Source organism: Chrysochloris asiatica, unplaced genomic scaffold, assembly GCF_000296735.1.
Source record: "Chrysochloris asiatica unplaced genomic scaffold, ChrAsi1.0 scaffold00286, whole genome shotgun sequence".
NCBI classification, from domain to species: Eukaryota; Metazoa; Chordata; class Mammalia; order Afrosoricida; family Chrysochloridae; genus Chrysochloris; species Chrysochloris asiatica.
In genome coordinates, this window is record NW_006408804.1 from 1,001,565 (window position 1) to 1,028,962 (window position 27,398).

The 27,398-nt window shown below is 35.2% G+C and overlaps 1 protein-coding gene across 1 annotated transcript in view; it reads left to right on the forward strand.

Moving 5' to 3' along the window:
* Positions 1 to 27,398, forward strand: part of PHIP (pleckstrin homology domain interacting protein) — a 166,999-nt gene that overhangs the window by 60,188 nt on the left and 79,413 nt on the right. Inside the window, exons 6-14 of the mRNA XM_006874563.1 lie at positions 7,294 to 7,454; positions 14,362 to 14,583; positions 14,857 to 14,957; positions 22,039 to 22,109; positions 23,693 to 23,793; positions 23,886 to 23,926; positions 24,652 to 24,750; positions 26,027 to 26,180; positions 26,569 to 26,703. Of these exons, the coding sequence (XP_006874625.1) occupies positions 7,294 to 7,454; positions 14,362 to 14,583; positions 14,857 to 14,957; positions 22,039 to 22,109; positions 23,693 to 23,793; positions 23,886 to 23,926; positions 24,652 to 24,750; positions 26,027 to 26,180; positions 26,569 to 26,703 (1,085 nt within the window). The remainder of the gene's footprint in view (positions 1 to 7,293; positions 7,455 to 14,361; positions 14,584 to 14,856; positions 14,958 to 22,038; positions 22,110 to 23,692; positions 23,794 to 23,885; positions 23,927 to 24,651; positions 24,751 to 26,026; positions 26,181 to 26,568; positions 26,704 to 27,398) is intronic.

The window sequence follows — 27,398 nt, forward strand, 5'->3', positions numbered from 1 at the left end:
AGGAGAAATGGTGGTGATCAGTGTAGTTGGAACAGAAATAAAATAGCCGGTGAGAGGACAAGATTATGCAGAGTCTTGGTAGACTGATGTATAAGCAATTAAAAATTGAGGAACATTGTAGAGTTTTGCACAGAGGAGTGATACTAGAGGACACTAACTAGGAAAACATTTGTAATTAACTAGATTGTTTTTAGAGAAGGTGACATTTATTTGGCCCTGGAGGGTAAGAAAATTTTCTAAGAAGATGGAGATTTGCTTTGGCAGGCTTAATTTTAAGATTATTTTTCTATCATCAAATTTATGGAAATAAATGTACTTTCAAAGCAAAGTCATATATGCTATTTGGTTTAAGGTTAAATTAGCATAATATCATAAAGAACTTCTTCTCTGTAACCTCTTACCACTGTTAAACTGTTCATTTAAAAAAATTGTTCTTATAATTTGATAAAATTTAAGGAGTTGCCATAATCCAAGGGACATTTCCCCTTTACTGAAAAAGATCCATTTGAGCACAGAGCCTCATCTCCCTCCTCGCCAACTCCGCCACACACACGGAGCAGCTGGTAGACTTAAACCATCAATGCTGTGGTTCTCAGTCCAGCCGCCGTACTCCCCTCAAAGGCCAATTGTGGTTGTTGTTAAGTGACGTGGAGTCGGATCCAACTCATAGCAAACTGAGGAACAGTTGGTGAGTTTGAATCATCATCCTTGCAGTTCAATGCTTATCCTATAGTTCCATACCAGGATTCCAAATGTCTAACTTGTTGTTACTGTTAAGTGCTGTTGAGTCAATTCTGACTGATAGTGACACCCTGTATAGGGTTTCTGAGGAACAACTGTTGAATTTGAATTACCAACCTTGTGGTTCAGCATGACCTTGTGGGACTTTGTGGTTCAATGCATTATCCCACAATACCACACCAGGATTCCAAAAGTTCAGTTGTTGTTGATACGTGGTGGCCAGTCAATTCCAACCCGTAGCTACCTGACCCTTTGTAGGGATTCCAAGGAGCAGCTGGTGAGCTTGAACCCCTGACCTTGAAACGACTTTGCAGTCTTTGCATTAGCCCATAGTGCCACACCAGGATTCCAATTAGCCTATTATAAATTTCTTTAGACAGGGAATAGTTGCCATTTTCTTTTCTGCTTTAATATTATAAATCACTTTATCTTGTATATCTTATTAATGCATGTTTTTTATTTGAAGGGTTCTATACTTGTAGGAGGAGTCCTGGTGTGGCACAATGTGCTAATGCGTCAGATTGCAAAGTCAGTTGAAATGCAAGGTTGGTGGTTCAAGCTCACCAGCTGCCCCTTGGAAACCCTATACAGGGTCACTATGGGTCTGAATTGACTCAATGGCACTTAACAACAACAACAACCCTTGTAGGGAATATGAATAAGATAAAGTACTTAAAAGGTAGTTAACAGAGAGAGACATTATATGAATGGTATCATAAAAGAAAATGTGAGTGTGCATCTTAGAATTTCCTTCCCTTTACCTTTGTAAAAATTTTCTAACTCTACCATCTGGTCACACTTTCCTTAAACTCACTGTATTCAATTTAACTTCAACTTAACCATTCTTTATCTATTTTTACACCCTGTAGTTATTAACTTTGAGCCACTATCTTATTATCTGGGTATTCTTTATATTATTCTCTTTGTAGGTCTTATTTTTTATTGTTGTTAAACAAGTTTGTAATTTGTTTGCAAGCAAGAACTTTGCATATCTCTTGTTGTTAAGTGCTGTCAAGTTGGTTCTGACCCATAGCGACCTTATGTAGTGTGTCTGAGCTGGTCAGCTTGAACCTGTACAAACCTTGCTGTTCAAACTGACCTTGCAATCTAGTGCATTATCCTGTAGTGCTACACCAGAACTCCATATGGTGAGTTATTGTGATTTGCCATGGAATCGGTTCATCCTCATAGCGACCCTGTAGAGGGTTTCTGAGGCTGTAAATCTTTTATGGGAGCAGAAAGCCTCATCTTTCTCCTGCGGAACAGCTATGTTGTTGTTAAGTGTTGTGGATTCGGGTCTGACCCATAGTGACCCTGAACAGGATTTCCGAGGCTGTAAATCTCTATGAGAGCAGAAAGCATCATTTTTCTCCCACAGAGCAGCTGGTAGTTTTGAACTGCTGACCTTGCGGTTCACAGGCTGATTCGTAAGCACTAAGCTGCCAGAGCTCCTTGCTGAACAGCTGTAGGATACATAAATATTCTATCATTAATTCAGCTAAGAATTTTAAAGGATACTATGGAATATAATATATTAGGAGCTCTGGTGGCACAGTGGTTAAGTGCTTGACTGCTGACTAGAAGGTTGGAGTGTTAAATCCATCTAACTAACAACTCCTGAAATGAAAGACCTGGTTACCTGCTCCCATAAAAATTATAACCTAGAAAGCAGTATGAGGTCACATTGTGTAGCTATGAGTCAAAAGTAACTCCATGGCATCCAACAACAGTAATGGTTTACCTAATGGTACAGTTAAGGAGCTCTGGTAGTGTAGTGGTTACAAACTGGGCTGCTAACCTCAGGGTCAACAGTTCAAAACTACCCTCTGGGAGAAAGATGAGGCTTTCTGCTCCTGTAAAGATTTACAGCCTCAGGAACCCATGTGCAGGGTCGCTATGAGTCTGAACTGACTCCACGGCACATAAGCACCACCACCAGTGGTTATACAGTTGTGTTTTTGAAAAGTTGACTGGGAAGTAACTTTTAGAAGAGATATTCTTTTTTCAGATTCCAAAAATGAAAATACTCAATCCCAATTTAAGTCAAAGGTTCAGTAAAAATTATGTTTAAGAAAGTAGTAGTATCTAAAAAAGTGCTTTTTCTCTTTGGAGAATATTTTATTAAACATACGGTGGTGCTGTAGGATAAATACAGGACTGCTGACAGCAGGTTAGCAATTCAAACCCACTGGCCACTCTGCAGGATAAAGATGAGGCTGTCTGTCAGTTCCCATAAAGAATTACAGATTCACTATGAGTCAGAATTGACTCCATAGCAGTGGACTTTTAAAAATAGTTAGCAACTATATAGCATCAGCAAATATATAATTAACAGATATTACATACATATTTTTTACTCCTGGTATACAGTTCTGGCTTAAAAATCATCTTTTCAACAAACTTACCTATCTTTAAAAATTCTGATACATGACTGGACGTAAAAAAGTTCTTGGAAAAATTATTATCTTTGAATCCCATTTTCTCAAGAACGTTTTGAAAGCCCCCGTTTGTATGCGTGTGTGTATGTGTGCCATTGTTATTAAGAAATAACTGTTTTGATAATGTAATTATACCCAGAAGTTCTAGATTTACATTACATGAGCAGTGTTAAATATTTTTATAAAATTTGTTATTTTGTAAATTTGAATAGAACACTGTCAATGTTATTTTGTGTTGTCAGTTCTTGAGTCTGAGATGTCAGTGATCCTTGGCATTTGGATAAGATGATTTGAGTTCTTGTTTCTCAGGATGATTAATATCAGTGGCTTTGTGTGATTCTTGCTCTAAATCAGTTTGGAGTCAAAGCATTAGAGGATGTCATTTATGAGGCCATTTCTGTACATAAAGTAAAAATAACATCAGGGACTAAGCTATGATAGAAACTTACTAAATCACTGTTAAATTATTGTCTAACCAGCTTCAGTCTAAATATGCTAGTCCATACTGTCAGCTCTTCTTAGTCTCATTTGTTAAAATAGATTGTTGTACAGACGTTATATTCTAATAGCAAGAAAACTACTCTTATCAGAATAGTAAATGATAGCTGTAGTCGAACTATAAGGATAATGCATTTGTTCTTTCATATTGCTTTAGAATTTGCAAAACATGCTTCTATGTATCTCCATACTATCCTCCAAGATTATTTTTGTAATTTATTATATAAATAGCAAATTAATAATTATGGAAACTGTACAGTACATCTGAGATATTTCATCAACTTTAGAACATGGTAGGTAGTTTCTAAACTTAGGCTATATCATATTCTGTATATAAATTTTCTTAAGGACTAAATTCAAGTGAGAAGCTCTAGTGCTATCTATCCAATGTACATGGCATAAGGCACAGGATAACCTATAAGGTATTGAATAATATGCCTGCAAATCAGTCTGTGTATTTATTATCTTATTTTTCTATAAATTATCAATATAGATAGAAAATAAATATAGTAGTGTACTAATAGTTGAACATTTGGGACTGGAGATGGCAGAACAAACTTTGAGACAGATAAACCGCACTCAGATCTTGAAAGATACGCATTGAATAGATCTAATAGGTTCTATAGAAGGAATCATGTAAGTTTTTGACAGATTCACAATTTAATTATGCTTTTTAATAATGCAAGTGAATTATTTTTCTGTCTTCATTATGAAAAAATGTTTAAATACTCTGTTAAATTTAGTGTGATTTAGTATTGTTGATGTAAAAGTTACTGATATTTTAAGTGCTACTGTAAGAAAAACGATTTCATATAAATTTTGTTTTTTAGAGGTATCATCATATAAAATGCTTTTGGTTTTTCAAGAGCACTAGCCTTGAAGATTCTAACTTGTAGTGACCCGTGACCCATGTGACAGAGTAGAACTCCCCATAGAGTTTTCTTAGCTGTAATCTTTAAGCAAGCTGATTGACAGTTCTTTGTCTTCTAGTATCTCAACAGTTAAGCACTCACTGTTAACCAACCAAAAGGTTGGTGGTTCAAAGACATCTAGCTGCTGCTCCACTAGAAAAAAACTTGGTACTCTCCTATAAAGAGACCCTGTGAGACAATTCTGCTATGTACATGGTGTTGTTATGAGCCAATAACAGACCCAATGGCAATATATAATAACAGTGATAAACCAGTTTAGGCTTTAATCCTAGTAGGACATTTAACAGCATTTGCTTATTTGTAAAATGAAGATAATAGTGCCTGATTTAACTGTATTTTAGGTGAAACAGTATGTTTAAAATTGTTCTTTACAAGTTGAAGCACTATATATACGTTGTTTTGAATATATTTAAAAATTTTAACTAGAAGTCATATATAAGGGTAAGTAAAAAAATACTGCTGCTAGGCTTTCTAGTACATACATGCATGGGGTTGTTCCATACAAAACATGTTTAAAAATTTCTCTGCCATCAGTGGATGGCTGCAGATATCTTCTCTTAGACAAGTTGTCCTAATCTCATTCGGAACGTGTCTTCCAAATAAAAGATAATTTTTGTACTATGGGGAAAATCATTTTGAGGTCAGGGCTAATACCAGATTTGTACTATATCTCAAAAATGTGTATCTCCCACATCATTGAAGCTTACGGGAATGCTGCTCCAAACAAAACAACTGTTTTCAGGGGGATCAACTGTTTTAAGGAAGGTCAGAAAGACCTCAAAGATAAGTCAAGAAAGGGAGGACCATCAGCCTCAAAGAATAAAGAAACTGTAGCAGAAGTCTAGAAACTGGTAGAAGACTATAGCTCTGAAATTGGGTTGGGAGCTCACATGTATCTTAGACTGGGTTCTCTAAAGAAACAAAACCAGTAAAACATACATGTATTTATAAAGAGAAGTTCATGTCAAGAAAATGGCTCACACAGTTGTAGAGGTGAGATGAACCAAGAAAGATCAGCAGGCAGGTTGACAGGCGATAGAGTAGGTCACTGACTCAAGTCCAAAGAGCTAGAGGTTGGAGGACAAGCCAGGTGCAAGATCCAGACCCAGCAGAGAGAGCAAACAAACTTTGCCTAGGTGTCTAATATATTGGAAGCAGACCATACCCTGAGGAAACATCCTTTCAATAGATTGGCTGTTCATAGCAGAACTCACCATAGAGTTAATTGCATTGTAATAGATCTCATTATGTTGTTTTTGTTGAATTGGTTTTGACCCTTTATATGGTTTCCAAGGAGCAGGTAGTGCGCTTTGAACCACTGCCCTTGTGGTTCAGACATTGTGTTAATCTGTGGCATCATACCAGAACTCCAGATCTCATTACAGGGATAACTATATCTCAACTACCAAACCACTGAGAATCCTAGACCAATCAATTTGATACAAAACCTTAGCTAGCTCATACATGGTTGAGCATTTTAAATTTCAAGGGAACATTTTGGCCTTAGCACATTTTCTGCTGGGTGGGTGCCAAAAGCATCTCCAGCAGTCTTTTAAACAAGATCAAAACTTATGAAAGTTTCATGGATTGAATACTAACTAGGGATGAGCCTTGAATTTACCACTGTAATCCAGAGAGCAAGGTCCAGTGAAAACCATGGCTTCTGAGGGGCTCTGTTGGGCCAATTAAATTCAAGGCAGAGAGGCAGGTGTGGAAGGTTATGGAGACTGTTTTTTTTTTTTTTTTTGAGATTCCCAAGGTTGGAAGGCAGTGGCGTGGTAGACGTGGTAACCTTGATAGGTTTCTCAAAGGACAGAGAAAGATCTCGTGGATTTGTTAGGAAGAAGTTTTAAGTAAATGGAAAACTTGCATTGGTGAGAAAAAGACCAGAAAATTTACATGTAAGAAATTTTTTTTTCTCCCTATTTCAACAGTGCACTTGTTCATTCTTTGAAGACTGCAAGGGCTTTCTTATGATATTTCTGTTGAGAAATCTTCCCTTGTCCACCTTACAACCCTGATCTCACCCCTTCGGACTCAGCATTTAAAAGGAACACAATTTGGTCCCTAGAGTGTACCCAAACTGTTTTTTGGTGTGGTGTAAATGGAAGAATATAAAATTTTTCAGGGAAGGGTTGCTGTGATGTGCGCTGTAGAGTCTGTTATAATTCATTGTTAAGTGCCGTCAAGTCCATTCTGAATAAAAGTGACCATATATATGATTTCCAAGGAGTGGCTGGTGAGTTTGAACCACCAACCTTGTAGTTTAAATCAGCCTTGCAATCTAGTACTTTATCCCACAGCGTCACACCAGGACTCCATTCTAAATCAGAGAGCAACCCTATATTTTCCAAGATTTCAACTGCTGACCCTGCAAACAGCAGTCCATTGCTTATCTTATCCTATAGCTCCACTCCAGGACTCATGGGAGGAAGAGTTAGATGAAAATACCACCTTCAGAAGTGTATAGACCTAGATGGAGGATATGTTGAGAGAAACAATAGCTTCACATTTTTACGTTTTTGTTTAATAACTGCTTCTATGATTTTATATTAATACTTTTTGACTTTCCTTTGTACATTGGGAAACATCTTTTTTACTGCCTGTATATGATAAATTGGAGTATATTAATTCTTTAAAAGATTAATTAATATCTGGTTTTATTTACCCCTTTTTCTTGGTAGCGGATACTTTGTTTTCAAGGAAGCTGAATGGGAAATACAGACTTGAGCGACTTGTTCCAACTGCAGTTTATCAGCACATGAAAATGCATAAGCGAATCCTTGGACACTTGTCATCTGTATACTGTGTAACTTTTGATAGAACTGGCAGACGGATATTTACTGTAAGTAGTTGTTTTAAGTATTACCTTAAACTGGTAAACTTGCATATGGAATTGAACCAGACATTGCTTATGGTTTAAAGTGAAATAAAGCCTTTTGGGTTTTTTCCCTTTTAATGGAGTACTGAAATGTCAGTAATTTGGGATAAATTTCAATAATAATGGAAGATTTTGTTTACATTTGGACTTTATCCTAGTTTGGAAAGTTACTAAAAGTCATTTAGCACAATCAACGTTAAGTCGTGGTTTTATACTAGATACGTGTGATTCCCAGAATTTTATAAAATTATGCAGTTTCACATTTTACAAAATATCATTTAATATTATTGCAATACTAAACCAAGGATATTTCAGAAGTTTATTAAGTCAATTATAGAATACTAGATGTACCTTTTTATATTAGTTGTATGGTTATGGTTAAATGCCATGGATTTTGTTCTGTCTCATAGTGACCTGTGTATAGGGTTTCTGAGGCTTTTAAACCTTTATGGGAGCAGAAAGTCTCTTCTTTCTCCCAGCTGTAGATAACCACCGAGGGGTCCATATTGTGAGCACTGGACTGAAAACCCGTATGTCCGTGGTCTGAGTCTGCCAGCCACTCTGTGGGAGAAAGATGAGGCTTTCTGCCCCTGTGAAAATTTGAAACCTTGGAAACCCTATACTGGGTCACTATGAGTTGGAACCACCTCCATGGTACACTTAATAACAGTAGCAACCATAACCCTTTATTGAGCATATCTATCACTCTTTATTATATTTTTATTCTGAATACCTTCATACTTATAATATCTGTTGTATTAAAAATGAGCCATTTGTGCTTATTTGTTGCTGTGTTTTTGTTTTTTAACTGTTGAATGGTAAAAGCATAATTTATTCAGCCTTTTTCTTTATGTGAAAAAGTTATTTTTGGAAAGATTTCAGTTTGTTTTCAGAAACTTTAAGGGCAATATTTAAGGATCTCTGGTAGCATAGTGGTTATGAATCGGGCTGCTAATCTCACAGTCAGCAGTTCGAAACTACCAGCTGTTCCACTGGAGAAAGATGAGGCTTTCTGCTCCTGTAAAGATATACAGCCTTGGAAACCCTATGCAGGGTCAGTATGTGTTGTCATCAACTCCACAGCATATAACAGCAACAACAAGGGGCAATATTTACTTCACTAACACTGTTTCCTGGTGTTAGTGTAGACTCACCACTGGTTGACAGTTCAAACCCACCAACTGCTCTTCGGAAACCCTTTACAGGGTTACTATGAGTCGGAACCGACTCAACGGCACTTAACAATAACAATGCTGTTATGGTGGTATCTGCTATTGATCCGTGGGCTGAAGGTATGCCTTTATTCGTGTATGGTCTTCAGTTGACTCTGAAATAAGAAAACGGGAAATGGAAGTTAAAAGGAAATTCCCATCTTTGACTTTGGAGATTGCATCTGGGGATTTTGTACAGTCATAACAATTAGAGATTCCACTTTTAATAAATATGCTTGTAAGCTTAGAATTATTTATGCTTCTTATCTTATCCCACTTATATAGCTACACTATTTTCATGTAAATAACATGTATTTATGTTCTTTACAAACAGCACAACTCTCCCAGTAGTTTTCTGTGCAGGTGCTTGTTCTATTAACAAAAAGAAAACCACTGTGGTCATCTGTAAAACAGGAGGATGAGGGAAAGAACCTTTTTATGCATCCCCTTTTTCCTAGTTCTAATCTATGTCAAAAGAGCTCTGGTAGTGTAGTGGTTACAAATCGGGCTGCAAACCTCACGGTCAGCGCAGTTCAAAACTACCAGCTGTTTCATGGGAGAAAGATGAAACTTTTTGTTCCCATTAAGATTTACAGCCATGGAAACCCTGTACAGGGTCGCTATGAGTCGGAACCGACTCCATGGCACATCACAACAACAACACTCTATGTCAGGCATTTGCATATAACTTATTATATCTGCATTCTATTTTCATCTTTTCTTTTAGTGTTGATGTTCTCTATGACACAAAAGTGAAGTTCTATAAACTTTTTTGACAGATTAGTTTTAGAGTGAGAAAGGGCAGTTCTGTATTTGCTCAACTGCTTTGAGTACACCTCTTGTAGTTTTTTTTGTTGAATATTAATTTAAAATTATATTTAGCCATTTCAAATTTATAATCATTCATATTCATCTCTCAAAACCTAAAGTAAACTTGACCTTTTTAATGTTTGAAATACTTTTAAAGGCAGTCAGAATTTTTGATGAAGAAGCTTTACATTATATTTGCACTTAATTTTGTTTATTATAAAATGTACCGTTTTGTTTGTTATAAAATGATATCCTTATAATGAGATTAAACGATACATAGCATCTTAATTTTCTTATGTTAGTATAAGACCTTGTGGCAATATAAGTATTTGTTTATGCTGTTTTATGAAGCATTGTGTATTGTGGCTAGTGCATAAGCGGTTTTGAGGAAACAGTGCAGTGAAATAATGTGATTTTTGATACCTTGTTTGTGTAGTAGAATAGTTGAGATTTTAAAGAGGCTGTGAATCCAGGGGTTAGCCAGATCTAGTCTAATATCTGTTTTTGTAAGTAAAATTGTATTGTAACAGTCATGCTCATTTATTTAATATATTGTCTGTGATTGCCTTTATGCTAAAATGCAAATGTATAGTCTGCTAAGCCTAAAATGTTTACTCTTTGGATCTGTACAGAGAAATTTACCAACCTTTCTTCTTGGAATTTAATTCCTACTTTTCACTGCATTTAATTCGGAGAATAGTAATAGTATGTGATAAGGAAGCTGTTTTGAGGGTTATTTCCCTTAGTTGAAGGTGTATCAATAAAGGGAAAAGAAGGCATTTTACTATTTCATTTGATCTTCCCAAGAATTTAAAACTCACTAATGTTTTATATATATGATATGATTTGCTAATTGTTTCAGACTCATAGTTTCATTTGTAAATTTTTACTGGACGTTTTCAGTTCATGATTCCAACAGGCTACTTTGTGATAAATGCAAAAGTGTGAGATCACTCTCTTTTCAGCCCTTTGAACTGGTTTGAACTAATTCAGTCATGGCCAGCGGAGAGCGATATTGAAATAGATGAGAATTTTTAAATTTGGGTAAAATAAATTTTAGTTTTTAAAATTTGGGTAACCAGAATAAGAAAAATTATAAACGGAAGCCCTGAAATTGGAGATTAGGAAGAGGATTTAGTGAGCCCTTTCAGGAGCTTGGTCTGTTGCCAATAATGTGGAGAGTTAGACACATTTAAAGTATTGTGGCTGGCTGCCAACTTAAAATGGGGTAGCATTATTTCTGGCTACCCTTAAAAGATTTGGTTGCTGTGTAACGAACGGGCATGCTGTCCTTGTTTTCTAAGGAAGTTAAGTTCCCATTTTCCCGCTCAGTTACTGTTCCAGTTCAACCACATTTTACAAATTTAAGTACATTCCAGCTTCGTTGACCATGACTGACTAGGAAAAGTACCTGTTTGAAATTCTGAGTTTAAAAATATTTCCTTATGTTTTTCTGATTTCCATGTTAAGTGACAATAGTAAGTTATGTAGGTGTATTTACTGTTACAGTATTTCATAAGATGGGGTGACAGTTGGGTGTTCCTCACTCCACTGAGAATTCACTAATCACTGACTATTGTTAAAGTGCTTTCCACAGTGAACCCTTTGTAAGATATCTGAGGAGTATCTGGTGTGTTTGAACCTATACCTTGTTCAAATTGATGTTTCAGTTCAGTGGTTATGCTACAATGCCACACCAAGACTCCAGTCACTGACTGTTGTTTGCTATTGTTAAGTGCTTTCGAGTCAGTTCCGACTCATAAGGTTGAGCTTGAACCATGTGAGCTTGAACCACCCACCTTGTGGTTCAAACGTGACTTGCAGCCTAGTGCATTAATGCACCGTGCCACACCAAGGCTTTAGCTCTGATGTTTTTATTGTTGTTAAGTGCCATTGAGTCAGTTCCAACTCATAGCAACCCTGTATAGGGTTTCCAAGGAATAGCTGGTGAGTTTGAACTGTTAGCCTTGCAGTTCAAACCAACTTTGCAGTCCAGCGCATTAACCCACAATACCACACCAGGACTCCAGTCACTGACTAGTGCTTTGGAAATCAGTAGGTTATGACATTAGGATAGTAGATCATAATTGACACAAAGATTCCTGTGAAAGAGCACAGTAGTATTACTATTAATTCTAATAGTAATTGGGTAATGGACTAACCAATATATTTCCTTTTAATATATTTCATGTTTTAAAGCCCATTTGTTTGCTGTATTTTATGTCTGTTTTTGTTTGAATTAGGTACATAACCTTAGGAATTTTTTGAGGAAAAATGCAGTGAAATTATATGCTTCTTGATATTAAATGAGTTTGCTGTTGTTGATGAGTGCCGTCGAGTTGCTACCAACTCATAGTGACCCTGTATAGGGTTTCTGAGGAGTGGCTGGTGAGCTTGAACCACCGACCTTGCAGTTCAAACCAACCTTGCAGACAACAAATACTACACTACACCAGAACTCCATAATGAACTTAATAGGATGTTATTATTGTTAAATGCTGTCAATTCATAACAAACCTCATATAGAGTTTCTAGGGAGTGCTTGGTGAATTTGAACTGCTGACCTTGTGATTCAAAGTGACTTTGTCGTGCAAACTATCCCTCAGTGCCACATGAGGACTCCAGTAGACTGGTAGTGGTGGTGGTTCGGTGCCATCAAGTCAGTACCGACTCAGCAACCCTATGCACAACAGAATGAAACACTGCCCGGTCCTGTAGACTGGTTGTTGTTACATGCCGAGGAGTCGGTTCAGACTCATAGTGACCCTGCATAGGGTTTCCAAGGCTGTAGATCTTTCTCTCGCACAACAGCTGGTAGTTTTGAGCTGCTGACCTTGCAGCTCGCAGTCCAATTCGTAACCACTGTGCTACCAGAGCTACAGATTAAAAAGAAATATGAAATCAGGGCTTAGTCAGATCCAGCCTTGTTTGTTTATTTGTTAAATAAATGTATTTCTAAGTTCAAACGGCTTTGCAATCTGGTATATTAACCCACAGTGCCACACCAGGACTCCTTATAGCTCAACTGAAATAACTTAAAAATATTGTCAGTTGATACCGTTTTAAAATCATTCTATTTAATTTAAATAGGGCTTTTTATTGTTACTTATTTTCCTACTTTTTTATTGCTTTTTCCCCACTGCATGTCCAAATTTTCTTCCCTGTTTCGTTTAGTCTTTTATCCTCTGCTCCCCTTAGGATATAATCCTCAGAAATTTGTTTTATTTTGTTTTTGCTAAGGTTAGAATTATCTGATTTATCTTCTGTTTACTATTAGAATTGCTTTATCTCTACTACCTCTGTCTCATTCATATATCACACATATATATTCATGTATTCCTCTTACCCTAGGCAAAGGTTAGTTACCATCCCTTTTCATAATTTACATGACATTGCTTTTATTTTCATATTCATTACTTTAAATGTTTTGAGTTCCTTAGATTGAAGTACTATAATATTTTACTCTTTGGTTTTTAGGTGACCTCAGTGTTTCTAGTGTGGAGGTATGCTTGTGGGGAAAAAGTTTATTCATATTCTGTTCTACCTTTAGAAATAATAAAATGAGTTTTGAATTCATTCTTTCACATTCATTTAAAACACATTTATTCTTAAAAATGTTTTTCAAATTCGTTATTCTCCTGTAGTTCATTTTGGGTCAACTATTTTTGTGTATTCTTTTATTTCTGGAAGCCACCTTAGAATTACTTAGGTGACTATGTGCTCACATTGTCATTAGTTTCAAATTTTCATAAAACTAATGACAGCACATAATAATGTACTAGGTAGAAAATACTAAGGAAATTTAGAATTCTGTTTGAAATTCTGCCAGTAGTTTATAGAAGTAGGGTAGGAACAGCACAGTACTTAGTAAATCTGTAGGCTATAGAAGTAGACTGCTGAAGTAAGAAATCTATCTGAAAGGGCAAGTGACCACTCATGGGAAAAAAGGTATAATTTTTTTCCCCCCTGAGAACTGGAGTTGAATAAAATTAAAAGTAATTTTAAATTGGTGAGATTACTAAATAAAAACTGAATAGGAGTATAGTGGGACTTTTGTTAGATTTTAATTGGTGAAATGTTACAAGAAGTTGACCTTATGTTCCAGGTTACCACTGTACCTTTCATAGAAACTAGTGTTTTGGTCTAAAATTATTGCTCTTTTTTTGTTTGTTAACATAGAAAACATGCAGTACCTCCTATATTAGAATGTAAAGGGAATATTCAGGTTTTTAAGAACAAAATTATGCTAGTATTATTTCATTAGATCATAATTTATTTTGTAGCAAATGGAGGTCAGAGGCAAATATTACATTAGTTTTTAAAAGTTATAGTTCGTGCTTGTCAAGTTGTCTCTGACTCATAGCAACCATCTGCACAACAGAATGAAAAACCACTAGGTCCTGAACCATTCTCAGAGATGGTGCTACGCTTGGTCCCATTGTTCCTGCCACTGTACTAATCCATTTCGTTGGTGGGGGGGTGGCGCCCTCTTTATTCTCTGTCCCTCCAATTTACCATACTTGATGTCCTTCTCCCAGGACTGGTCCTTCCTCATAATATATTCAAAGTACAAGAGATGATGTCTGGCCATCTTGGCTAGTAAGGATCATTCTGGTTAGACATCTTCCAACTTACATGTGTTTGTTCTGCCATTCCATGGTATCTTTAATATTCTTCTCCAACACCATAACTCAAATGCTTCAGTTCTTCTATGGTCTTCCTTATTCATTGTTCAACTGTCACATACTGAAGAGGCTATTAAAAATATCATGGCTTGGGTCAGACGTAAGCTTTTTTCATCTATTTTAAGAATTAAAAATTTTAGGGTTAATTCTATTTTTTTGTTTTAGGGTTCGGATGACTGTCTTGTGAAAATATGGGCAACAGATGATGGGAGATTGCTAGCTACTTTAAGAGGACATGCTGCTGAAATATCAGACATGGCTGTAAACTATGAGAATACTATGATAGCAGCTGGAAGTTGTGATAAAATGATTCGAGTCTGGTGTCTTCGCACATGTGCACCTCTAGCCGTTCTCCAGGGCCACAGTGCATCTATAACATCACTACAGGTAATTAAGCTTTAATCTCTGCCGTAAACTCATCTTTCGTTAAAATTTAAATCAGTTTTTAATGACTTTTATAATCCCATTGTATAAGGCTAATTAAAATTAAGAAAGGAATATTGCCAATTTCGTTATAAGTATGGAGCTTTGTATAACAGAAATTTGGTCAACTTGTATTTTCTAACTATGTTATTGTTCTAAAATTATGATAAAAATTTTATTATTTGGACTAGATCACTCTTGTAAAGGTTTATTTTCCCTTTCTGATTGTTTTTTCAGTTTTCACCCTTGTGCAGTGGCTCAAAGAGATATCTATCTTCTACTGGGGCAGATGGCACTATTTGTTTTTGGCTCTGGGATGCTGGAACCCTAAAAATAAAGTCAGTGACTACTTTTTTCATAAACAAGTATGATTAATTGTTAAGACTGCAAAAATTTAGAGTAGTTGACAATAAGGACTATTTTCTTTTTCTTATTGATTAAATTACTTATCTTTTTGTGTCTTCACTCATTATTATTGACCTCATTTTTATTTTTTCAATATTTTTTGTTTATTGAGAATATGTACAGTAAAACATACTGCAATTTAACAGTTTCTACATATATAATTCAGTGACATTGATTAAATTGTTTGAATTGTTCAACCATTCTCATCCTCCTGTTCTGAGTTTTTTTCTCCCCCATTAACATTAACTCATGGCGCCCTAAGTTTGCATCTTATCTAAAGTTGCTATTGTCAGTTTGATCCCTTATAAGTAGTTCTTATAAGAGCACAGTGCTAAGGCTGACAGATTTTACTAATTAAGCTGTCAACTAACATGTGGCTTTAAGATGTTGTTAGGGATATTTTAGTTTAAGGCTCAGGGTTAAAAGATTAATCAGGGGTACTTTTAGGGATTCATTCAGCTTCCATGACTCCAGAAAGTATAGATTCTGTGACAATTTGAAATTCTGTTAAGCATATCCTCCACTTTCATGGGGATTCTTTTATAGAGTCTTAGATCAAAACTATCAGTAATGGTAGCTGGACACGGTCCTTTATTTATATAGAATTTCATGGCAAAGAAGTTGGTTAGATGTTCATGGAGGCAATAAGCTACACATTTCATTTCATCTCCTCTTATGGCATACACTCCTTATTCTTTTGCTGCTCAAGGTAAGTAAAGATAAACTATTTTACTGACCCATTTTCATTTTGTTTTCTTTCATGCTTCAAATTTTCTTAGCATGTTTATTCACTTTTTTTTCCTAGCCATAGTGCTTTTCTTTAAATTGTCCTTGTCTTATTACCTTTCTTTTATATGCTGCAGTTTCCTCTCAATTCCTAAGTCTGCTTTTAGAATACCTTTAATTATTTTCTCTTAAGAATTCGTGAACTATAGATGTTATTTTAGATCTAGAGAAGCTTATTAGGAAAACAAATTCAGTTTCACCAAACTATATCAAGGTAAATAACTGTGCTCTCTTTCTCTAGCCCTCTTCCCCACAATACTCAACAAACCAAAACCCACTGTCAATAGAGTCAATTTTGATTCATCGCAACTTTGTATGGGGTTTCTGAGCTGTAAATCTTTTATGGTAGCAAAAAGTGTCATGTTTCTCCTGTGGAACAGCTGGTGTCATGCAGCTTAAGATTTGAAATGCCAACCTAAAGGCTAGTAGTCCAGTGCTTATTCTGTAGAACCAGCAGGACTCCTTGTTGCCTATTGGCACTTGTGCTTTAACATTTATGAACATTTTGATTTATTAAAATAAGTTGGCAGGATAATATCTTATTATTATGACATTAAGGCCAAGAAAAGGTAATGACTTCCGTATTGAAGAATGACAATGCCAGCGCTAGAACTTCTGTCCCCTGTTCCATGCTAGTATGTCTTGTTGAGTGCTGTCAAGTTGTTCCGATCAGCGATCCTGTGTAGGGTTTCCAAGGAGTGACTTGTGGGTTTGAACTGCTGACCTTGCAGTTAGTGACTTATTCTACAGCACCACACTCATTTAAACAAAACAAAACAAAAAAAGGTGCAATCCAATTGAATCCAACTCCTGACAACCTTATTTGTATAGGGTAGAACAGCACTCCATAAAGTTCTCATGGCTGTAGTCTTTTGGAAATAGATTGTCCTTTTCTTACCACAAATCTTGTGGATAATAGTTGAATGCTTAATCGATCGTGCCATATAAGGGATCCTTCGTACACCATATCTCCCCTCAGGTTGGGTATAGTGAGGAGCAGTGCTGTATTTGCCCATAGGCAGTCTGTGAAGGAAGAAAAGGTTCTCATTTTGGCTAGAACAGATGTTCCAGTAACTATCACTAACTTCTGTTTGTAAGTTACCAACTCTTAAGTTATTTCATAAAATAATTTATGTACATCTTGGTAATTTTAAAGCAGTGCAGACGATTGTTTCTAATGTGATATATGGTACTTAAGCTATATGTGTATGAATATTCTTAGAGAATGCTTCATATTGTAGGGAATTGGGGTCATGGCAGCTTGAGTAAGATAATAAAACAAGCTGTACTTTGAGTATTGTGATCAAATACATTTTGTATTCCTTCTGCACTTTTGCATTTTTCTATCTTATGTCTTAAAATGAAGAAAGCTATTGACCATCTTTAAATCAAGATAGGAACAAAATAGTTTCACATAATTAAACTCACCTTGTTTGAGCTTCTTGGATTACATTGCGAAGTACAATAATGTTTCATTTGTGTAGATCCTAGAGAAGTGAGTTAACTCCATATAAATGATTTTTTTCTTTGTAACAACCTTTTATGTAGAATCACCCATAAACCCAGTATGTTTTCAAGTGAATGTGTTTTTATATATGTAATTAGGGAAATATATAATTTTTAGCCTTCTGTATTTTTCGTAACATAGGCATTGTTATCATACCAAAAACCAAACCCACTGTAGCTAATTTGTTTCCAACTCGTAACAACCCTGTAGGACAGAGTAGAACTGCTCCATAAAGTTTCTAGTCTTGATGGCAGCAGATTACCACATCTTTGTCCCTCAGAGCAGCTGGCTCAAACCATGGACCTGTAGATTATTAGCTAAATGTTTAACCACTGCATCACCAGAGCTTCTAGTCTTAATCACAGCCATTTATATTAGTTGCATTATATTCCACTGAGGCATTACTCCATATTGTGCTAAGTGATTTTTCTATTTTTGGCATAAAATTTTGTTCTAGTTATTTATAAATATTTTAATTTTTTCATTAGAATTGTGTCTTAAAATGTTTTAAGCCATAGTTAGAAATAAAAATAAGGATAATTCCTACTTCACCTTAAAAATGGAATCCTATTTTTATTTATGTGTGGGGTTGGTCAGGATGTGGATTGTTACTATGTTTATTAGGCCTTAATTGACTCAACGGCAGTTAACAACAACAACAACAATTACTAAACAAAGGCAAAAACTGGACGGTGTTGCAGTGCTATTGTTTAATCTATTTGAGGGAGTGACTTTATCCATCGAATTACCTACATTTAATTGAAAGAATAAGTCTTTATCAGTAAATGATAGTAGTTTTAGAAAAATCTAAGCCTCCTAATAAATTTACTTCTATGTAGGGTATGTGTGTTGTAGGAACTACTGGACTGCGAACCACAAGGTCCACAGTTCGAGCCTGTTTGCTTCCTTCCAGAAGCAAGATGAGGCTTTTTGCTCCCATGAAGATTAATGCCTTTGAAGCCCTCCCCTATATACGTGGTTGCTATGAGTCAGAACTGACTCAACAGCACTAAACAATGTATGTGGTGGCAACTCCCACCAGTAAAGATAATGCTTCTTAGATAGGTAATTTGAGTAGCTTGGTGACTCGAAATCTCTGGGGGGGAAGAAGCTGTGTTGTCTTAAGCTCTTTTGTTGTTGTTAAGCACTGTTGTTACTGTTGGTGTCAGTTCTGACTCACAGCAAGGCTGTATAGGGTTTCCAAGGAGCAACTGGTAAGCTTGAATCACTGACCTTGCGGTTCAAACCAACTTGCAGTCCAGAGCATTAACCCACAGTGCTACATACACCACCACTCCATCCTAGGCATTAGTGAACTGAAATGGACTGGTATTGGCCATTTTGAATCTGACAATCATGTGGTTTACTATGCCAGGAATCACAGACTGAAGAGGAATGGTGTCTCAATTAAAATCAAAAAGAACATAAACTCTTTTAGATTGTTGTTGTTGTTGTTGTTGTTGTTATGTGCCATCGAGTCGGTTCCGACCCATAGCGACCCTGTATAGGGTTTCCGAGGGTGTAAATCTTTACGGGAGTAGAAAGCCTCATCTTTCTCCCGCGGAGCACCTGGTAGTTTCGAACCGCTGACCTTAAGGTTCGCAGCCCGATTCGTAACTACTACGCTACCAGAGCTCCATTGTTGTTAAAGGTAATTAATTCAGTTTCTACTGATAGCCACCCTGTATAGGGTTTCTTAGGAGTGCCTGGTGGCTTTTAACTGCCAGTCTTGTGGTTTGCAGTCCAGTACTTATCCTATTGTCAGAGATTCAGTAGCTGTGATCTTTCCGAAGTAGAATGCCAGGCATTTTTCCAAGGAGTCTTGGTAGGTTCAATTTTATGATTAGTAGCTTAAGTGTGTAACTATTTGTAACCCCCAGGGACACCAGGCAGAATGATTACAAATTTTTACTAAGCATTTAGTCTGCCATACTAGTTCCAGGCATCTTTACGTTTATTATTTAAGCTTTATAACGACTCCATGAGGAAGATACTATTATTAATTTAGGGCTGATGAGGAGAAAACTGTGTTGGAGCTAGGATTTGAAACAAAGTGTACACCATTAGATCACCCTGTTAACCACTGTGCCAAACGAAATATTTATTGATGAGCAATTTAGAACTGGCTGGAACTAATTAAAATATTACTGTTTTTGAGTGCTAGATATGTGCCAAGTACATCATCTGGATTAGACAGATTTAATTCTCTGAAATAAGGTAATGTTATTCCTGTTTTATAGATGAGAAGATCTGAGGTCCGGAAATGTTAACTTGCTTAAAGTCATACGTCTGATAAGCAGTAGAGCTGAGATTTGAACCCAGAGTCTAAGGCCCTAACTGAAAATATTTCCTCAGACTATTCATTTAAAAATAAATTATTGATGGCTGCTTATTTATTGGATTTTTCCCTTTTAAAAATACATATTTTTAAAATGCTGTCTGTGATTATTTGCATTTAGGTTGTACATTTCAGCTGAATGGTTAATTGGCACTTAAGAAGGGCAGATCTGCAAACGGTCTCTTAAAAGTGTTAAAGAGCAAAAGATGTCGCTTTGATGACTAAGGCTGTGCCTAACCCAAGCCATGGTTGGTTTGTTTTTTTAACCTCATATGCATGTGATTTAAAAAAAAAAAAAAAACGGGAACCCCCCCCCCCCCCCAAGTGAGATGGATTGACAGTACAAGCAACATTGGGCTTAAGTATTAACAATTGTGAGGATGGCACAGGTCCAGGCAGTGTTTCCTTCTGTTGTGCATAGAGTCACTATGAGTCAGAACCAACTTGACAGCATCTTACATCAATACCTGGTTTCTAGTTCATACACATAGTGGTTCATTCTAAGCAAAATGTGTTTCAAAATGTCAGCAGTCAGTGGACGGTTGCAGACAAATTCTCTGAGTAATACATGCTTAGTTTCCTTAAGATGCCTTCAAAAGCAAGGTCTAGTCAGAACAGCGACTTCTCAGGGGATCTGCTGGGACAGTTAAATTCAAGGCTATGCCTGAAGGTTATGGCAACTGTGTTTTAAGATTCCCAAGGGATTTGGTAAGATTCCCCCGCCCCCAGAGGACATAGAACGCTCTTGGGAGCTTATTAAAAAGAAACTTAAAGAACATTGAAAACTTCAGTGGTGAGATTAAGCCCAGAAAAAGTTGCACCATGGAAATTTTTTCCATCACAGCAATGTACTTGATCATTCTTAAATAGGAAGGGCTATCCTATTAGTTTCCTCCGGAAACCTTATCCCAGCCATTGTACAGCCCTGATTTTGCCCCTTAGGCTTTCTTTTTCTCAGAAGTTAACATTTGAAAGGAACACATGAGTCCCTCCATTATACATACCAAAACTAAGGTGTCTTTAGGAGGAAGGGTTAGAGAGATGGAAACACAGCCTTCAGAAGTGTATGGATATATCAATAATGTCACATTTTGATATATTTCTTTAATAAAGCTTTCTGTGATTTTATAACAATACTTTTTGTTTTATTCTCATATATGAATGATTTACCAAAAGTGTACAACTATTAATAAAAGTGGAGTCCTGGTGTGGCACTGTAGGATAATCACTGTATCTCAAGATAGGTTTGGACCCCAGGGTCTGTGTTTTAGACTCAACAGTCGCTCCTTAGAAAACCCTATACAGGTTATCAGAATATGTGAAGATTAAGAAAATTTGTTATAGTCATGTTTTAAAATACATATGCAAATTTATTAATACAAAAATTTAACAAATAACTTTCTTTTGCACTCTGTTGATAGGATAAGCTATTTGAGACCTCTGTTCTAGATGAATATACGAAGGGACTTCAGAAAATTAGTGGGAAAATTAAATGAAAAGATACTGGATTTTTTTTTTTTAACCGAACTTTGAAGTTTCCTTGTATAATTAAGAAATCAAAATTTTTTTCTTATAATCATCAAAAGATGAAAATTATGTTGTATACGTGTTTCCTATGGATTGTGAATGTATGCAGTGCATTAAGGTTTAAGACGCTAGATATTTTATATTTTTCTCACATTCTGCAACAAACTGGGTCAATGTGTTCATTAAGTAAAGCTTCTAAAACAATCACTGTACTTACCTGTATTGGATCTAGTTTAATGACAAATCTATGATATAATTTAATTTTCTTAATATTATTGATTGATGGAGTCTAGGTGTGATGCTGGATTGTTAACTACAAGGTTGGTGGTTCAAACCCACCTGTTGGACTTACTTTACTCAGGGTTTTTATGAGTCAGAAGTGAATCTTTGCCAGTTAATAACAACAGGAGCAATATGATTGATTGTAACAATAAGTATTCTAACTGTAATGTCAGCAGTTCAATTTCACCAGTCACTCCTTGGAATCCTGAATCCTATATAGGTTTGCTATGACTTGAATTAACTCTATGGCACTTTAACAGTAACAATTCTGCTATAAAAGTAATCTTAATATAGACAAGTGTTACATGAGTCAGATATTCTTAAGATTTTGACTCAGTTAAATGCTAGGTGTGACAGTGACTTTGGGACTGTTGTGTAAGCACGAGTTCCTACGAAATTTATATCTAGAATTTCCACAAGATCTGCTGATCATGACACAGTAATTTCTTACTTCTTTGTAGGAAGGAAGTCATCTGTTGTTACTTAATTATGTCTTAACAATTATTTTTTAAAACAATTTATTTCTGGCATTATTGGCTGAGGATATTTTTAATTGTTTATTTTTGTATTGTAGTCCAAGACCTGCAAAATTTACAGAACGCCCTCGGCCTGGAGTTCAAATGATCTGTTCATCTTTTAGTGCTGGTATGGTATTTTCCCCTAATTTTTTAGTTACAGTTTTGTATTAGAAAATTTAAGTGGAATCGATAAAATGTTGGGGCATATGTATTACTTCATTAAAAATCATTATTATAGAGTGATCATAAATTAATTTAGAAATATTTGAAAGTCATAGAGTTCAGTTTATAATTTCACAACTAAATTGTAAGCAAGAATACAGTAGTTTTAAGATTGACTCCATTAGAAAGAAAAAGTCTATGAATAGATGATTTTGTGAAAGAAATACATTAAAAAATTTGCTTATATTTCTATGGATTTTGGATATATCCCATAGCTAAATAAAATAAATTTAATTGATATTTGTACCTTTTAGTTAATGTGCTATAGTTTTTTTAATGTTCCTTTTTTTATATATAAAAGGAGGTATTGAGTCATATAAATTCTATTTATGTTGTAAAGTTTATGAAGCAGAATTCTGAATATGCATTAGGGTCTTTTCATTATTTTATTTGGTTTCCTAAACTAACAATGACCTAGTAATCTGAAGTGAATTGACAAAGTAAAATGAAGCATGAGGAACAGATTAATACTGTTTCTAGTACCTGTTCTTTTTACCTTTATTCCTACTTTTACTTTTTCTATTCATTATATAACTGTGTACAGTAGTATTCCTTAGGATGAGTGATAGTGTATTGATGAAGTGGCTGTATTTGTCTTAGCTTAATATTCAAACAGCTTCTGTTTCTGATGTCTAGATTCCCAGTGCTACTGACATGAGTTTTTCTTGTAGTAAAAATGTAAGTGTAGGCACTGTATGTTTGTATAAAGTATTCTGAATTTGTTCTCTTAGATTCTTTTAAGTGTTCAATAGGTAAAAGTACTTGAATATTCAGTTATATATAAGAACTGGTTTTCAACATGATGGGAGAGTTGATCATCAGAAGTAAATTGTATATAAAAATAATTACAATACTAAATAAAATGGTTGTGCTACTAGGCAGTGTCCAAGAATTCAGAGAAGAGAACCCTCTCATTAGATTAGAAACATTGTAATGAATATACAGTGGGTGTTGGACTTTAAAATTTGGATAGAATTTTGACAAATAGGAGAGAGGGATTTTAGCAGGATGAAAAAATGTTTTCTAGTAAGTATGTTTGATAATTTTAACATGCTAAGATTATATAATCCCTTACTGAATTTACTTTTAGAGCAAAACTATACTTATGTAAATAGTGAAAAATTCATTTTTTGTCAGAGCTATATTGTCAGCCCTGGGGAGGTACTGTAGGATAAATGCATAACTGCAAGGTCTGTTTGAACCACAGGGTCAGCAGTTCAAACTCACCATCTGTTCCTTATAACCCTATACACAGGGTCCCTATGAATTAGAATCTACTCAACAGCACTTAACAATAACAGCAACATATATTGACAAGTATCTTTCTTAAATTCAAACTAAATGTATTTTAAAATACATGAATAATTTTCTAGTGAAATACTAATTGTCCAATATTTATTGTGCGATATTGCTTGCAATTTATGTTCTAACTTATTTTGATTTTGATATTATGTTTTAGTTATAAATCTAAGCTGTTATTTTTCGTAGGTGGAATGTTTCTGGCCACAGGAAGCACAGATCATATTATTAGGGTTTATTTTTTTGGATCTGGACAGCCAGAGAAAATATCAGAATTGGAGTTTCATACTGTAAGTATTGGTGGAAATGATTAGATGAGTATAATTTATGAGTTTGAAAGTTTATATTCAGTATCCCGTTTTGTTTATCTGTTTATATATAGGACAAAGTTGACAGTATCCAGTTTTCCAACACTAGTAACAGGTAAAAAAAATTATTTGTATTTGTCAAATTTGATCCCAGTTTAAAACTTACTGAAATAAAGATAATTTTAATGATAATCAGATTTTAGTGTTTTATAGAAATAACCACCTAAAATAAAGATCCTGAATAATAACTATAATCTTGAAAACAAACAAAAAGCACTCAACCATGTTGATGTTGATTCTGACACATAAACAGCTACTGTATATTTCTTATACTTATTATGTCGAGGAACTTTTGATGGAGATTGGAAATTTGTCACAGTGTAATATTTGAGGAAGAACTGTGGGTTGATGGTAAACTTAAATGATATTCTATAAATTTTCCCATGTTCTTGTATTCAAAGGAAATTAAACTTAATTTCTAAACAACTGATGCTGAGCAAATGAAATTTTTAATATTGAAAAGAAAACCAATATTCATTGAAACGATCAATTCTATTTCTAAGGTAGTAAATTGTGGGCTTGTATCACTTTTGTATGTTATTTTTGAGACCTAATGTAAACATTAGAAAATTTGAATATAAAGATTTTAAAGCCCATAAAATGTCAGAAGTTCTTAAATTTGCTGAGAATATCTGATAGATGTCTCTATTTTATCACATTGCTGAATGAATTAAGATGAATGCTGTCTTTTAATATTTTTTAAAATAGAACTCTGAAAGTTTTTTTTTTTAAGAAATAAAGCTTTCTCACCCATTCTTGATCGACCTCTTGTTCATACAGATTTGTAAGTGGGAGTCGTGATGGGACAGCTCGAATTTGGCAGTTCAAACGAAGAGAATGGAAGAGCATTTTGTTGGATATGACAACTCGTCCAGCAGGGTAAGAGATCAAGTTTGAAATATTACGTAGATCATTTAGAGTATGCTGTGTGGTACTATAGGATAAGAACTCAATCGTAAGATTGGTTTGAGCATTAAGCTTGGCAGTTCAAGCTCCTCAGAAGCTCTATACAGAGTTGCTACAGTTGGAACTGACTAGATGGCACTTAACAACAACAACAACAGTGTATTACAGGTTGGAGTGATTCACAGCATATAAAATGATATACTGTAAACCATGTTAAGGTTTTTGCAATAACTTGAGGCCCTTTTGGAAATTGTCCTGAAATTATTTTCATTAATGCTTTTTTTTTTAAGTTTGATATTGTTGAGGGGATGATAGTGGTAAGAATAAAGTTGTACTATTCAGAAACCAAAATATATGTTTCATGTAACAGAGCTATATGATATGGTGTATCCAGTGGTTTTCTCCAGCCAAGAGAGATTATATTTGGTTTTAGTGTTTCATCATTTTTATCTACCAGTATTTGCAGTTAGTAGGAGCATAGGTGGCTTTGCAGGATTAGCACTAGACCACTAACCACAAGGTCAACAGTTCAAATCCACCAGAGATTTTTGCTCCTGTAAAGTTTTACAGCCTTAGCCATCCTATACAGAAATGCTATGAGTAGTAATCAACTCAAAGATACCTAATGACAACAAGTCTCAGATAAATGGGAGAGTAGCAGAGAGGCATCACTGTAATAATAAAGGGTAAAAAGTAAGTAACATGACAGTTCCTGGATCTGTATAGTTTTATCGCAGTGATATTTTCCCAAGGTCATATGTCACTAATAGCCTAGGAGAGCTGGAATATCTTGGATTTGCTGACTCAGTTCAGTGAGTTTTACCATCATTCTGTGTTGATTTGAACTATTCTCAAATTATTGCAAAGTGATAGTAATTCATACTTCTTGTTGTTATTAAATGCTGTGGAGTCAGTTCCAACTCATAGTGACTCTGTGTAGAGGGTTTCCAAGGAGCTCCTGGCGAGTTTGAACTACTTGCCTTGTGGTTCAAACTGACCTGTGGTCGAGTGCTTATCCTTCATTTAGCACACTAGCATGAAAAGTGTACACGAAACATTGGACTGCTTAACTAGTCACAAGACTGCCTGTTCGTACCCACCAGCTGCTCCTTGGAAATTGTATACTGGGCCACTGTGAGTCTGCGTTGACTTAGTGCCATGTAACAACAACAACATAATTGCATTTAGAATTTTATCCTATCAGTATTTTAATAATGCAAATATAAAATGTTGACTCTGTCACTTTCAGACAAAACCTTCAAGGAGTAGAAGATAAAATTACAAAAATGAAAGTAACTATGGTAGCCTGGGATCGACATGATAATACAGTAATAACTGCAGTTAATAACATGACTCTGAAAGTTTGGAATTCTTACACTGGTCAACTAATTCATGTCCTAATGGTAAGAAAAAAAGACTAAGTTTTGTTTGCTATAATAGAAGTTGTCAAACAGAATATTCTCATTGAAGATTTAAGTCTTTCATGTTAGTTAAAAACTTTCCTTTGTAAGTGTCCTTTGTTGGGTGGTTAACCAGGTTTTGCTGGAGAATGATAAAAATCTTAAAAATGCAACTATAAACAGGTTTGATCAGTAATACTTTTGTGTTTCACTAATTGGTAACAAAGTGATAGTAGCTCAGTTTCATTCCTGTTTTCATATAAATAAATTTGGAGTATTTTGCTACCTTAATAATTCTTTAAACTCATTATCTGCAAATGTTCTTGCATTGTTCTATTGTTTTTTTCTTTTGATTTATTTGTAATCATTTGAAACTTCAAAAATATTTCAGGGTCATGAAGATGAAGTATTTGTTCTTGAACCGCATCCATTTGATCCTAGAGTTCTCTTTTCTGCTGGTCATGATGGAAACGTGATTGTGTGGGATCTGGCAAGAGGAGTCAAAATACGATCTTATTTCAATATGGTAATTATTAGAATTTTTGACTTAAAGTTTATGGTAATTATTAGAATTTTTTACTTAAAGTTAAAAGATTGGAGAAGTCTTGAAACAGGAACTCATGTCACAAAGGAAATCCATTAATGAAATTATACATTAATTTGGCTTCAAATTTCTACCAACATAGATGAATTTCACACCTTTGTTAAGATGCTAAGTTGAAAGAAAATTATTTATATTATTATGTATGCATATTGTCATAACTGGTTTATTTCTTTTATAGTTTAATAGTAGAACTTAGTTGAGAAATTTGCAAGTATGATGATACACTGAAAAGAAATATGTTTATTGCTGTTATACAGGCAGTTCCCAGATCATTAACAAAATCTGTTCCTAAGTATATCTAAGTCAAATTTGTATGTATGTCTAAACAGTTAGGTATAGTTCCATATCTAACATCAGAGAAACGATTGTCTTCACATATAGTATATGTTGTTGCTAAGTACCATTGAGTTGATTCTGACCCATAGCGACCCTGTATAGGGTTTCCAAGGAACAGCTGGTGAGCTTGAACCTCCGACCTTGCAGTTCATACTGCTTTGCAGTCTGGCGCATTAGCCCATAGCCTCCATGTATATAGTGTACCTTATTATGTATAAAAGAGTCTTGGTGTGTTGCTTAAGACAAGCACTGGACTGCTAACTGTAAGGTCGACGGTTCAA